A 15000-nucleotide genomic window follows, 5' to 3' on the forward strand; every position below is an offset into this window, starting at 1 on the left:
TCTCACTGACTCCTAGGTAGGGGAAGAGGGATTAGTCATACCATGGTGAAAGTGGGGTACTTTGAGAAGAAATACGGGGAGGGTTGATTCTCTTATTTTTGACCGATGGCGTAAACTAGTTAAGAATAAAGTACAATACTTAACATCACAATCAATACCCATCCTAAAAGAAATGTCAAATTTAATATCTAATGCAATTCAGAAACGTTGGGTGTGTTCACTGCTTGGGTGGGTGACCTCATAGTCGACACATTTTTTCAGCACATAAGCCATTTAAATAAATCATAGCCAGGAGATTAACGGAACGTCACCTTATCATATGGATAATGTGATGCGTCTCTTCGCAAATTCTAGAATTCAAAATATCTAGAATTCTAGAATTCTGCATTTCACATACTCTTGTCCCTGACATGAGCGTCACCCCGGATAGCCGCTGTTTGCTGTCACGGAATGAAGGGATATTTATCATGCAAATGCGGTTTGACGGTGAAGGTTGCGGGTTTGGTAGGGATGGGATGATGGAGGGAAGGAGGTAGATGAGTCGGGGAGTGCATGAGGGATGGTAAAGGACGGATGGAGATTGGTGGTGACTGGTGCTATTGTTTAAACTTAAGCCTGTGGAATTTACCTTAGATGCTGCTGCTTTTTACTTTATATTACCTTAAAATTTTTCCAATTTCCTTAAATTGAAGCTAGGGAAACCGAGATTACCTTAGAATTACCTGTTAAATTACCTTTAAACCATGTAAATTACCTCAAACTAAGGTAATTACCTTAAAAGTTTAAACCCTCCTGGTTACCATTACAACAAACTTGCAAACAGTGTTCAAGATGTTTCTTTTGATTCATTTTACATCCTATTTTTCACCTATAATTTCCTTCTGGCATTTTTCCCCTCTTCCCACCTAAAACCAGAAAATCACTCAAAACATTAGCTTACAAATTAAGCTACTAATACGTATTCTATTTAATTTAAAATATATATAGTTAAGTGTCACATAAATATATGAATACCTACTGTAGCTACCCACCTCCTGAAAATGTACTTTATTCCAATGATTTAATCACATTTCAAAACAACGGCGACTTTTTAAAACTACTTTGTGATAAGACAGTAAATATGACAATGGCCGAAGTGTAGTCAAGCCTTACATTAAAGGTTTAAAAGGTCACTCATGAATGACAGAGGCAAAGGACAGTAACATTGCCATACCAAGCAGGACAATGCCCAAGAGACTGACCATATATACATATGATCAGCGCCCCAACCGCCTGTCCACCCAAAAAAGAACCAAGGAGAGTCAGGCAATGGCTGCTGATGACTCAGCTGATAGACCTATAGGCTCCCCCAACCGTTCCCCTATCCTTAGCTCACAAGGGTGGTGAGGTTGCAGCAATCAAAGGAACTAACGAGTTTGAGCAGGATTCGAAACCCAATCTAGCGTTCAACAGTCAGGGACGTTACCGCATCGGCCACCACAACCATTAAATACTAATTTAACGTAAAATGGCCTATCTTATTAATTACATGAGTTTTCCATAATAATAACTTTCTCTCGGTGTTGAATAGTGTAAGTATGTGATAGCAAATATTCCATGCAATTAAAAAATCTCTAGGGAGAGCATACTTCCGCCAAGGCCACAGAGTAACAAATGGATAAACGTGTCCTATTATTATTATTATTATTATTATTATTATTACTTGCTAAGCTACAACCCTAGTTGGAAAAGCAGGATGCTATAAGCCAAGGGGCCCCAACAGGGAAAATAGCCGAGTGAGGAAAGGAAACAAGGAAAAATAAAATATTTTAAGAACAGTAACAATATTAAAATGAATATTTCCAATATAAATTATAAAAACTTTAGCAAAGCAAGAGGAAAAAAAATTAGATAGAAAAGTGTGTCCGAATGTCCCTTCAAGCAAGAGAACTCTAACCCAAGACAGTGGAAGACCATGGTACAGAGGCTATGGCACTACCCAAGACTAGAGAACAATGATTTTGGGGTGTCCTTCACCTATACTCATTTTTTTAATGAGGCGCATTTGCACTGACTCGCAGCGGTGCCCTTTTAGTTCGGAAAAGTTTCCTGATCGCTGATTGGTTAGAATTATCTTGTCCAACCAATTAGCGATCAGGAAACTTTTCCGAGCTAAAAGGGCACCGCTGGGAGTCCGTGCAAATGCGCCTCACTAAAAAAATTGAGTATAGAAGAGCTGCTTACCATAGCTAAATATTCTCTTCTACCCTTACCAAGAGGAAAGTATCCACTGAGCAATTACAGTGCCGTAGTTAACCCCTTGGGCGAAGAAGAATTGTTTAGATAGGAATGATCGTCAGATAATTGACAGCTTAAGTGCTGAGGATTACATATACAAGGAAGTGCTCAGACACGTCTTCTGAAATATGAAATTTGCTTGAATATCGATGGGAAGGGATCAAACTGACGTGTTGAAGACTTCGTAGTGAATTCAATATATCCCTTTAAGTGTCCTTGTTGAATATTTATTGAACTCTATTAAGGATCACGTTTCCCGTTCTAAATTGATTCCATAACAGGTGTAATGTATTCCTCTCACCATTCCCATTCCATCTTTGGAGTTCATTCAACATATTCCATGATGCTTTTAAAATGTTTTAATTTAATTATTCATTACTTCTTATATCGTTTATCTATTTCGTTATTTCTTTTCCTCAATGGGCTATTTTTCCCTGTTGGAGGCCTTGGGGTTATAGTATCTTGCTTTTCCAACTAGGGTTGTAGCTTAGCTTGTAATAATAATAATAATAATAATAATAATAATAATAATAATAATAATAATAATAATAATGATGATAATAATAATAATAATAATAACAATAATAATAATAATAATAATAATAATAATAATTTGTTTAATCTCTATTGGCCTCTTCCCCGTAAATAAGGGGAATAAAATCTGAAATCTAAAGTTTAATATCTCAGTTTAACTAAAGGGCAAAAATCTAAAGTTTTATTTGAGGAGATACATAGGCTTTGCAATTTAGAATGGCAGGCCTACTCATTAACCTAATCTTAATTCAATTATTATTATTATTATTATTATTATTATTATTATTATTATTATTATTAGGTAAGCTACAACACTAGTTCCTAAAGCAAGATGCTAAGAGCCCAAGGGCTCCAACAGGGAAAAATAGCCCAATGAGGAAAGGAAATAAGGAAATAAATAAACGACATTGGAAGTAATGAACAATTAAAATAAAATTATCAAAGACATTAACAACATTAAAACAGATATTTCATAATTAAACTATAAAAAAACTTGTGTCAGCCTGTTCAAAAAAAAAAAAAAAAAAAAAAAAAAAAAAAAAAAAAAACAAAAAACATTGCTGCAATTTTGAACTTTTGAAGTTCTACCAATATTGTGTAATTCCCACTTGCCAACACGGTTCCCCGTGCTGCAAAATGTCACGTTTTAACCTCCTGACACCAACTCGCAGCTTTGCCCAATACTGTCTCTAGGCAAACACCTTGGCGTGCGAGTGAAGTATTGAAGTCATGACTAAACAAGATTTTTCTAGCAAACTATATTATAATTTAAAGTAATTACTATCTCTAAATTTATAAATTTCTAGTCCTATAATTATAATCACCGCCGCCAACGAAGTTGGAAGGAGGTTATGTTTTACCCCCTGTTTGTGTTTGTTTGTGTGTGTGTGTGTGTTTGTTTGTGAACATCTTCCTGGCCACAATTTTAATCGTGGAGTAATGAAACTTACAGGAATTAACTGTTATGTGAAAAAAAATGGAAATTATTAATTTTGGAAGGTCAAGGTCAAAGGTCACAGCCAAGCAAAATATGAAAAAAACGTAATCAGCCATAATTTTCCACATCGTTGTCACAGAGATTTTTATACTTGGTTCATATTTGAGTGTATGGAAATCCACGCCAATTAATATATGTAATGGTTAAAGTTCAAGGTCAAGGTCGAGAAAAAGGTAGAGAAATAAGCTGCACGAGGGAGATCTGCGCTCTACTGAGTGCCCTTCTTGTTATTACTATTATCATTGCTTACTAAGTTGTAACTAAAGTCAAACAAAACACTAAAATATTAAAAGAGAGGGCAAACGTTACATACATTAAATATTACAAGATATAGTATAATTTGATAATTAATATATATAGCATTCTTTAACTTTCAATTCTTTCTATATGAGTTTTAGCTGTTCTATAGATTTTTTCCCTCTTACTTTTGCTTATAATTTTTTATTCAATTATAGTTTTTAGGTGATCTATTTTTTTATCCAACCGTATTAATGGATTTTTTTTTTCATATATAATTATATGTATGAATAAACAATCTTTTAACAAAATAGCATTTGATTTCCATTATTTTTTCTCAATTTCCTTCATTATTTGGTATCACCTATCAAATAACGCCAATTAATTATATTAATCGGAGTGATATATCATTTTATAAAATAACGCCAGTCAATTATACTCTTCATAGAGATTTTTCATTTTATAACGAATCTATTCTATACATGTTAATACGTATAAATAATTTAAGTCTCAGGTGACGGACAACCAGGAAGAACAACTATCTCTATCAAAAAATAAAGGCACTAAATCTAAGCTGACATGTAAGTGACAAGAACATTGCCGGAAGAGAGATAATCTCACATAATTACAGCCGAACATGCAGCCAGAGACAGGCACAAGGAACTGCACTAATGCACTAAAAATTGCATTGAAACATTAAGAAATGCATGGCTATGTAATGCATACTTAAGGCGGGGTTACACTGTCGAACAGTTCGTTGAACCTGGTTGTCAAACGGCTCGAAGCGGAGTCGGCAACAAATGCATAAGGTTTGTGGACAATGAAGCCACGACCACATAAGTCAGTCGAGAACAGACTTTCTTCGAACCGTTTGGCGAACGTGTTCGACAACTTAATACCCCATTCACACGTTCGAACATCACTTCAAACACTTGTTTGTCGAACCGCATTCGACGAACCGTTCGACCGTGTTAACCCTGTTTTAAGGAGGGTTTACATGGTCGAACGCGGTTCGACAGACAATTGTTTGATGTGATGTTCGAACGCGTAATCGGGGTATTTGGTTGTCGAACACGTTCGTCGAACGGTTCGAAGAAAGTCTCTTCTCGCCTGAATTTTGTAGGCGGGGCTTCATTGTCCACAAACCTTTTGCATTTGTGGCTGACTCCACCTCTTCGAACCGTTTGACAAGCAGGTTAGACAACCATGTTCGACGAACCATTCGACCGTGTAAAACCCCGCTTTAGCTGCATCGAACAACATCGCGTGCTTCAGAAGTGACAACATCCACAGACTGATCACAGGTCCGTCATCATCTTCGAATCCAACGGACCATTACTCTTGCTAGTATTAGTTACGAGGTCAGCCTAGCAAGATGTTTGAGACTGTATCTATCATGGTGTTGATCTGCGTTCATCTAGTTTCTTCTTTATCCAGTAAGTATTTGTTCTTCAGTTTTTATAGTTTATAGATGAAAGATCTATTTTAATGTTTTTACTGTTCTTAAAATATTTTAGATTGTTCATTGCTTCTCTTGTAGTTTATCTATTTCCACATTGGGCTATTTTTCCTTGATGGAGCCCTTGAGCTTCCAACTTCCTGCTTTTCAAACTAGGGTTGTAGCCTAGCAAGTAGTAGTAGTAGTAGTAATAATAATAATAATAGTAATAATAATAATAATAATAATACAAGATTGTTCATATGCTGTTTATGTGGTAAATTACTTGCTCATAAATAAAGTAAATTTTCAAAGTAGTTTTTGAAGATGATTTATTTCCTTCTTCCCTCATTCGTCTCTTCGGTTTCCTTAATCATTTCACTATACATTAACCCACTTGGCCTCATTCATTCTTATTCTAATTATTTCCACATTATAATTTCTAATTCTTTTCCTAATTCTTCTTCCCATACTGTCATTCTCGCCCCTAATCTACTTTTCTTCTTCCTGTCATATGTAAGCAGCTCTTCTAAGAGGACACTCCAATATCAAACCATTGTTCTCTAGTCTTGGGTAGGACCATAGCCTCTGTACCATGGCTTTCCACTGTCTTGGGTTAGAATTCTCTTGCTTGAGGGTACATTCGGGCACATTATTCTACCTAATTTCTCTATCTTCCTCTTGTTTTGTTAAAGTTTTTAGAGTTTATATAGGAAATATTTATCTTATTGTTGTTACTGTTCTTAAAATATTTTATTTTCCCTTGTTTCCTTTCCTCACCGGGCTATTTTCCCTGTTGTGGCCCCTGGGCTTATAGCATCCTGCTTTTCCAACTAGGGTTGTAGCTTAGCAAGTAATAATAATAATAATAATAATAATAATAATAATAATAATGATAATAATCTTCTCATTTTTCCTCCTGCAGCCAGCGAGTCAATTGTATATAATATCCAGCCAGCTTTCTATCAGCCAAAGACTGTCTACTCCTTCGTCAAGCACAACTTCAACAATGAAAATGCAACTGTCATTAGACAGCAAGAGCTGTCGACATCGACCGTCTGCTATCGCTTCAGGATCTTGCAGCACAGGGGCGCCGTCCCCTTCTTGTCCTACGGTTACTCGGACAAGAAAGCCCTTGCTTTCCGTAAGTTTGAAATGGGCGGTGGAGTAATATTTCGGGTGTAGAGGAAGGCAAGGGATGCGTTTTATCTGTCTCAATTTATTCATTGATGTATATTTTTCATCGACATTAACAATTGTCTATTTTGACACAGAATCAAGTGGTTTTATATCAATAAACAGAATGAAAAGGTAGTAATATATATATATATATATATATATATATATATATATATATATATATATATATATATATGATAATAATAAAAACTCAGGACAATAAATAAAAGACAAAGACCTCAGACATCACAATTCATGTCTGTGGTTTGGCTAGTTTTCATCGCATATATAATATATATACAGTATATATATATATATATATATATATATATATATATATATATATATATATATATATATACATATATATACATATATATACATATATATATATATATATATAGAGAGAGAGAGAGAGAGAGAGAGAGAGAGAGAGAGAGAGAGAATATTTTCCGGTCAAGCTCAGCCTTCCCGTCACCTCAGATAGGGGGGTGAGGAAGTAATCATACCCTCATGTAAGGGATGGGTGCGTATGTATGTATATCTATCTAAATATCTAGCCGTAATTTGTGTCGGGTCACATACACTAGTGTAACATTTTTCCTCTCTTTCTTTCTCCATAAAGTTCAGTCAGAGCAAGCAATGGAATTCTACTTCAACGGTAAGAAAGAAATTCCGGAGTTGGTGCTTGACGACAGGGTGGAAATATGGCATCATCACTGCATTGTCCTTACCCCTCCTTCATACCAGTAAGTTAAATAGGATTATAATAATTTCTGATTTATACAATTATACACGAACTTTCAATACGAATCTCTATCTTTTTCTTTTTTACTGTTATTTCATGACTTTTACCAGAATATTCATTGACGGGGCATTCGGTACAGAGGGCCAACTTAGTGCCAAGTCATCTGGGATACATCTCAACGGCACCATTTACTTGGGGTATGACGATGGTGAAATCGACACAGCGAAAAATGCTGAAAAGGTCCTGACTGGTTATGTCTCTCAGGTAAGAGAATGTATTGATTTTTCTCTCTCTCGTTGCTTCTATGGAAGTACTGGTCTTCTCAGATAGAAATACAACTGAATTGCACAACGAAATTACTATAATCTATTACCAGAGACGATGATTACTTGATTGATATAAAGTGTTTTGGCATCCTAACATCTAAGGTCATTGACGCCAATATCATTTATTATATATAAAAAGTAAAAGAATATTCAATTAAAACCATAAAAGTTAAGATGTCATCATAAAAGTTTAATAGTTTTCAGATTCCTGCTTCTGAAATAAATTTTAAAATGCTGCTCGCATAGTAGGACACATCATGTCCAAGAATCTTGGCAAGGATGAACCTGCACTCCTCACCTCGAGCTTAATATGTTGTAAAGAACTGTGTATACCTTTCTTTTTTCAAGTAGTCCAAACAATTTTTTCTCACTTTCCGCCTCAGGTAAATCTCTGGGACTACCCATTAAACGTTGGCGACATCAAGAGAATGGCCGAGTGCTCATCCAACACGAGGGGAAACGTTCTCTCATCAGACACTACCCTGATGGAAACATTCATGATTGAAGAGGAAACAGTGAACATCGAACACTTCTGCAAACCAGTTAAAAAACATGTCATCATTCCCAAGCTGATGTACCCTGGAGAAGCCGCTAGGTTCTGCTCTCTGGTAGATGCAAGCATGTATATTCCTAAGAGCCAGGAGGCAACTGATCTTCTAGCCCTAGAGAGCCAACAGTTTTATGACCAGTGTGGGGGTGATAGTCATCGTCTTCTCTCTTTGAGAGGTGCAAGTGAGGATGATGAACAATCTTTGATAAATAGCAATTGGCTTCCTGGCGAACATAATACCAGCCATGAGGAAAACTGCTTGGTACTACGCAAGTATGATCTTAACTGGGATACGACACGCTGCGATTTCAGAATTTGTTTTCCTTGCAGCAGGACAACCGATAATTATTTGCAGTTTCGGGGGCTCTGTCAATCAACAGAGCGCCAAACACGATTCATGCTGGATGGTTATATCAATTCAAGGCCATATTTCAGAGGGTATTATAGCTTGGTCATATTTAGCTCTGGGGAAAAGGAATGGACACTCATCGATGCCCATACAAACACTACTTTAGCAGAGGTTTCACTTGGCAGTGCTTCCGAGTATCCCATTGGACGACATTCTTGGCATGTTCAATCTCCATTTTGCAACTATGATACGGGAGCCTCGGCTATCCTAGGTCTCTCTAATTGCACAACGCAGCAATTCATGTGCAGTGATGGTTCGTGTGTGGACAGATCAGTGCGCTGTAACTTACAGAACGATTGCCCAGACAGGAGTGATGAAGAATTCTGCAGCCTGGTTCTGTTCGCCGACAGATATCACAGTTACCGTCCACCGCAGGGTGAAACCATCGGCGTCCCACTTAAAATACAGCCAGTAATTGACATAGTCAGATTTTCAAAGATCGACGACATCAATCTCGCCTTTAACATGGAAATCGAAGTAGCCCTTATGTGGATCGATCAAAATCTACGATTTAAAAACATCAAATCTGACGAAAGCAAGAATGTGCTAAGTGATGAAGAAGTCGAGGGCATTTGGACGCCAGAAATAGAATTCCTCAATGTCAACGACGGTCAATTAAAGCTCCTCAAGAGTGGAGTTTTTGTCAAGAAAACGGGAGAACCTGAAGCCCCGGTTTTCACAGATGCCCAGATGGGTGAGTATATTTTCGTTTTTTTTTTTCCATCCCAAGATTATTTCTTTAATTAGTCCCAAAACTTGAGCTCCTTTCTTAAATAAGAATACTATGAAAGTTACTTTACTTTTAATATATGTTTCAAGTGTAGTACTCCACATATGTATTCCATAAACTGCAATACAACAATTATTTACAAAAATAGTTCAAGTACCGGTATCTACTAGTAACTATTGAAGCCGTTTGTGGCTCCATATAACGGGATACAAACGCAAAATCCTAATACTAACACAAAATGCGAACTAAGTATATCATAGCAGAATGCTAAGAAATTCCCTTTTCAGTCCCTTTCCTGCACCATTAGACTGGTTGTCCTAGACGTACTGATACTGAATGGCCCTAAAGGCCAATGCGCCAGACAGCATTTTGGGGAAGCCTGGAATGGTCTGTCTCCAGACGGAAATTAGAACCAATCAGAGCGCTAGCTCACTCAACAAATGCAAATTTATTGCCAAACCATGATGTCATCACTTACCCAGTACTCCTTGCTACAACTCTCCAAATCACTTTATATCCCGTGCCTCAAATGATCTTTGTTCTGCCATGCCTTGCTTTGCTCACAATTAAACATAATCTCATTGCTCCTCTGTTCTGGCAAGCAGTACAAGGATGTGCTGTGCACGCCAACAGTGTGGGTCACTATTAAAGGTTGTCAATACTTGCCTCCGCAAAGCGAGCTCACGCTCTGATTAGCTAGAATTTTGTCCTGAGACAAACCCTTCCAGACTTCAGGCTATATAACCCACATCCATAAATCTAATCATTATTTGACGTACTAACCCTTTTCATTTTCATTATAGTTATTATTATTATCATCATCACGACCTAAGATGGTCACGCACTGTGAAACCAGAATGCACAGACGCAGGAGCCCCAATGGTAAAAATACCCCAACGGAAAACATAAAAAGTATAAAATGAGTATAGGGAAAAAATAGGATAGAGCTAATAAACCATAAAGAGCAACTCATGCATTAGTTAATATTTTATTTCTGTTAGAGATAAACATCATTATGTTGGTAGCCTATAGATATCAAACATCTAAAAGGTCAAATGTTATCCACGACTCTTGAGGTCTCGTTTTCTTGACAATTTTAATTAGAGGCAAATAAGCAATTCATCATTCACTCCAGATATATATATATATATATATATATATATATATATATATATATATATATATATATGTATATATATATATATATATATATATATATATATATATATGTATATATATATATATATATATATATATATATATATGTATATATATATGTATATATATATGTATATATATATACATATATATATATATATATATATATATATATATATATATATATATATATATATATATACAGTATATACGTGCGTATGCATTTACTGTTTGTCTGTATCTCTCATAAAAGGGGTAGTACAGTAAAAGTACAGCCTTCTAGTTTTTAAGCAAATGTTTAGGGGAGAGGCTGCCACACCCACACCCAAGCGTCAACTAAAGAAACTTCTTTGCTGCACAGATACCATATACCCATCTAAGAGCAGCCGCCTAGTGCAGCGTCAGCAGTACTTCGCCAGTTTCACCTGTTACTTCACTCTCTTCAGTTACCCCTTCGACGTCCAGAGTTGCCAGATTATCATTAAAATGGATTCTGCTGACTTGAATGTTATCAATATGGAGGTAAGTTTTCCTTTTACGACCGTTGTTTAAAGGTTTAAAGATCGCTAATGAATGGCAGAGGCAAGGGACAGTGACAATGCCCTAGAGACACGATATAGACATATAATTAGAACCCAAGCTCCCTCTCCACCCAAGCTAGAACTAGGGAAGGCCAGGCGATCACTGTTTTTGGCTCCTCAAGTAGACCTATAGGCTACCTAAACCCCAAATCCTTAGCTCACAAGAATGATGAGCATAGAGGCACTACAAGCAGGGTTGCCAGGTTGACTTTTTTTCGGGACAAAAATTCCAAATTTGGCCTTTTTCCTGCTAGATACCTAAATTTGGCCTTTTTGATATTGGTTAGCCTTAAATGTTATATTTTCGGCCATTTTCTACTATTAGGTTGGCCTTTTAAAGCTGCAGTTGATCAGACGTCAGCCTTTTCTCATTTGGCAAACCTGGCAACACTGAATACAAGAAACTATCGAGCTAGAGCGGTTCTCGAAGCCAATCCACCATATCGCCCGGTATGGACGTTTCCAATAGACTACCGCAACCCCATTCTTCCTATGAACTTTCCTTGATATTTTATACCCAATCTTCTCTTATTGTGTAATCAAGCGGGATTTCTTGGAAACTTGTCATTAACTTCCGTGTTATGGAGCACTTTCAGATATTGTTATTATGAAGGAAACGTGACTAAAATTTATTTGGAGAGCTAAAGTCGTCCCTATAAAAAAATTACTTTAAAAAGCACATCACAATAATAGTTTTTTTTAGCTACATCTCAATTATTCCAGATCAAAAATGCTCACGATACTTCAACAAACACATAAGTAGAAGGAATGGGGTATATTTTTCGTGAATTCTACTAAGTTCAATAGAAGAATCTCGTTAAATATTCTATTTGGTATCAAGACGACACGCCAAAGACTTAGCCTAGCCGCCAAGTAAAACTAGCAAAAGTAAAATTTGAACCTGGTAGTAAGCGAGTGAATACACCAATATACCTTTGAAATTAAGTATTATTTATTGAAAGTTCTCTTGCTTGAGGGTACACTCAGGCACACTATTCTATGTTTCCTTGTTTCCTTTCCTCACTGGCCTAGTTTCCCTGTTGGAGCCTTTCGGCTTATAGCATCTCGCTTTTCCAACTAGGGTTGTAGCTTAGCAAATAATAACAATAACAAGTTTTTTTTTTTTTCTTTCCAGAATGCCAGTGTTGTCTACAACGGTTTGAAGAAGCTGCCCAAATACGAAGTGCAAAGTATTGGTATAAACATCACGTCCAAAGATGGTTTCGGCGTCTTGGAGGTAAAGCCTCGCGATTGAAGTTCTCTTCACCTATTATACTGTAGAAACTATATGGCCGGGAGCACACTAGCGACTCTGTGGCGCCACAAAGCCACAGCATCGTGCGGCGGGGATGTGGTCTCCCATAGGTTTCCATTGTTTTCAAGTTTTGCCGCGCAAACTAGCGACTGTGGCAAGCGACTGTGGCTCTCTGTCGCTCATCCCCGCCACAGGCGTGGCGTGGCTTTGTAGTGCCAGAGTCGCTAGTGTGCTCCTGGCCTATAGGTTATTGATCTCTCTCTCTCTCTCTCTCTCTCTCTCTCTCTCTCTCTCTCTCTTGCTCTTTATGATTCAATTCATGAAATTTGGATCATATGATCCTGCACAAGGGCCGGGGAGACCAGTCAACCCAGAAGGGCAACCGGGAGGAAATCCTTGAGTTGCTCTAAGAAATAGTTAAAGAGGTTGAACAGCGAGATGCAGAAGGTAAATTAGAAGGCTAATAAGGTAGTGCAAAGACTCTTTAGCAATGTCTGCAGTGCACTGCATGAAGGGCAGTGACGGAACTACCCCACTCCGGAGTAAATTAATTCAGAATACCTTTCTTTTCATCATCACACTGTTAAGACACATTTGAATTACTCTTTCTACTTTTACCTCCTTTAAGAGCATATCTGAATGATTAGGTCATTGATCAAATCTTCCGTCACACGTCACGAAAAATTACTGAAAGAATAGGTCATAGTCTGAGCACATATTCCGTCACATATTAGAAAAAAAATGACTGAAAGGTGATAGTCTGACCACATCTTGCGTCACTTAAAAAAATGAGAGTAAGAAAAGGTCATAGTCTGACCACATCTTGCGTCACTTAAAGAAATGAGAGTAACAAATGGTCATAGTCTGACCATATCTTCCATCACAAAAGAAAAAAAAAAATACTTGAAGTATGGGTCATGTTCTGAGTACGTCTTCCGTCACATGAAAAAATGGCTGAAAGAAAAGGTCATTGTCTAACCACTTCTTCGGCCCCCCAAAAAATGAGAAAGAAAAGGTCGTAGCCTGACCACATCTCCCGTCAGAATAAAATGAGAGTAAGAAATGGTAACAATCTGACCACTTCTTCCGTCACAGACAAAAATTACAAAGAAAATGTCATAATCTGACCATATTTTGAATCACATAAAAAAATGAACATTCCATAGTGGACTATAAATTTAGTAATGTCTCTCTATTTTTCTTTTTCCATTCCACAGGTGACATTCAAGTTGGAGAGGCGTTACAGCTTGTTAGTTTTGGTGGTGTTTCTCCCTACTTTCCTCCTCTCTGGAATCGGCTATGGAACACTCTTCATCAAGCTGAACGATTTTGGAGTAAGTTGAATGAAAATTGATGATGGTAGTAATTGCCGTCAAAGAAGCTTTCAAAAGGAGTCATGTTTTTGCATATTACTTCAGTGGGAAGTAACCGACAGGTAGATATAGGCTGAAGAAGGCATGGTGCTATTATAGTATGCTATCTACCGTCGAGTTTCTTCTATAGTATGGTATCTACCATAAAGTATGTTATCTACCGTCAATGTTAATCCTCCTGTTTGATGAGGATTATCAAACATTACTTACCACCAGTATGTTATCCTCATTGGACTTTAATGATAGTTTAATAATATTTATTGACAGGACAACATGGGTGCATAATTATAAGCAGTTTGTAGGTTAGGTTAGGTTACGTTAGGTTAGGTTATCAAGTCGGTAATGATCCTCCTTATTAGAGGCGGATTAGCAAGTAGACCGTATCCTTAGGGACTGATGGTAGGTATCATACTATAGTCAGAAAGGGGTGGTAGATAGCAAAATCGGAGGTAGATAGCATACTATAATAGCACGGAAGGCATTTTTACTCTCAAGTCAGGAAGTGTATCACCAAAGTCCGTTAATGCAAATTAGACTTAAGAAGACAAGATATTTACAAATATTGTTAGGTTAATCATTACAAATAAACTCAGCTTTTTAAACTTCTTTGTATTCAGCTTTTCCCATTTCTATATAGGGTTGCTGTTTCTTGTCAGCTTACTCCATCTTCCTCTGTCATGTACATTTTGTTCTTTTAGAGTGTTAGACCATTTTCCTTCATGTAATTTAATAAATCCTCTTTCCACCTGAACTTTGGCCTTCCCCTCCTTCTTCTGCCATCCACCTCCATGCCCATAACCCTTTTACACAAGTGCTCTCCTCTCCTCATGACATGACCAAACCACTCCAGTCTTCTTTCCTGAGCATTTTTAGCTCTTCAAACATGTAAGTACAATTGATTTTAGCGCTTATGACATTATTTATGCAACACCCATGGGCAACTATTAACTATTTACATGAGGTGTCTGATTACTTCAACAGACGCGCTCAAACGTAGCCCTGACCACCTTGCTTGTCCTGTACACGATGTTCGACCAAGTCTCCAGCAATCTTCCCGACACGGCCTACATCAAGATGGTGGACTTGTGGTTCTTCTTCTGCATTTTTCTCATCTTCAGTATCACCTTGGTCCACATCGCCGTCGAATATTTGCCCCCCGGGGAAGATGACGACGACGAAGAGGTTAGCGGGAACTTCATGATCGGTAG

General features: G+C 37.3%; 2 protein-coding genes across 2 annotated transcripts in view; one reads left to right on the forward strand and one right to left on the reverse strand.

Annotated features, from left to right (window-relative positions):
- The window catches only part of LOC137617328 (Na(+)/citrate cotransporter-like), a 105586-nt gene that overhangs the window by 83837 nt on the left and 6749 nt on the right, over positions 1–15000 (reverse strand). The gene's annotated exons all lie outside the window — the stretch shown is intronic.
- The window catches only part of LOC137617076 (uncharacterized), a 12186-nt gene continuing 2588 nt past the window's right edge, over positions 5403–15000 (forward strand). Inside the window, exons 1-9 of the mRNA XM_068346915.1 lie at positions 5403–5481; positions 6409–6627; positions 7288–7411; positions 7521–7674; positions 8120–9389; positions 10945–11105; positions 12300–12401; positions 13637–13753; positions 14774–15000. The exon at positions 14774–15000 is cut by the window's right edge and continues 72 nt beyond it. Coding sequence (XP_068203016.1) covers positions 5421–5481; positions 6409–6627; positions 7288–7411; positions 7521–7674; positions 8120–9389; positions 10945–11105; positions 12300–12401; positions 13637–13753; positions 14774–15000 — 2435 coding nt within the window. The 5' untranslated portion in view covers positions 5403–5420. The remainder of the gene's footprint in view (positions 5482–6408; positions 6628–7287; positions 7412–7520; positions 7675–8119; positions 9390–10944; positions 11106–12299; positions 12402–13636; positions 13754–14773) is intronic.

Source organism: Palaemon carinicauda, chromosome 23 (genome assembly GCF_036898095.1).
Source record: "Palaemon carinicauda isolate YSFRI2023 chromosome 23, ASM3689809v2, whole genome shotgun sequence".
In the NCBI taxonomy this organism is placed as follows: domain Eukaryota; kingdom Metazoa; phylum Arthropoda; class Malacostraca; order Decapoda; family Palaemonidae; genus Palaemon; species Palaemon carinicauda.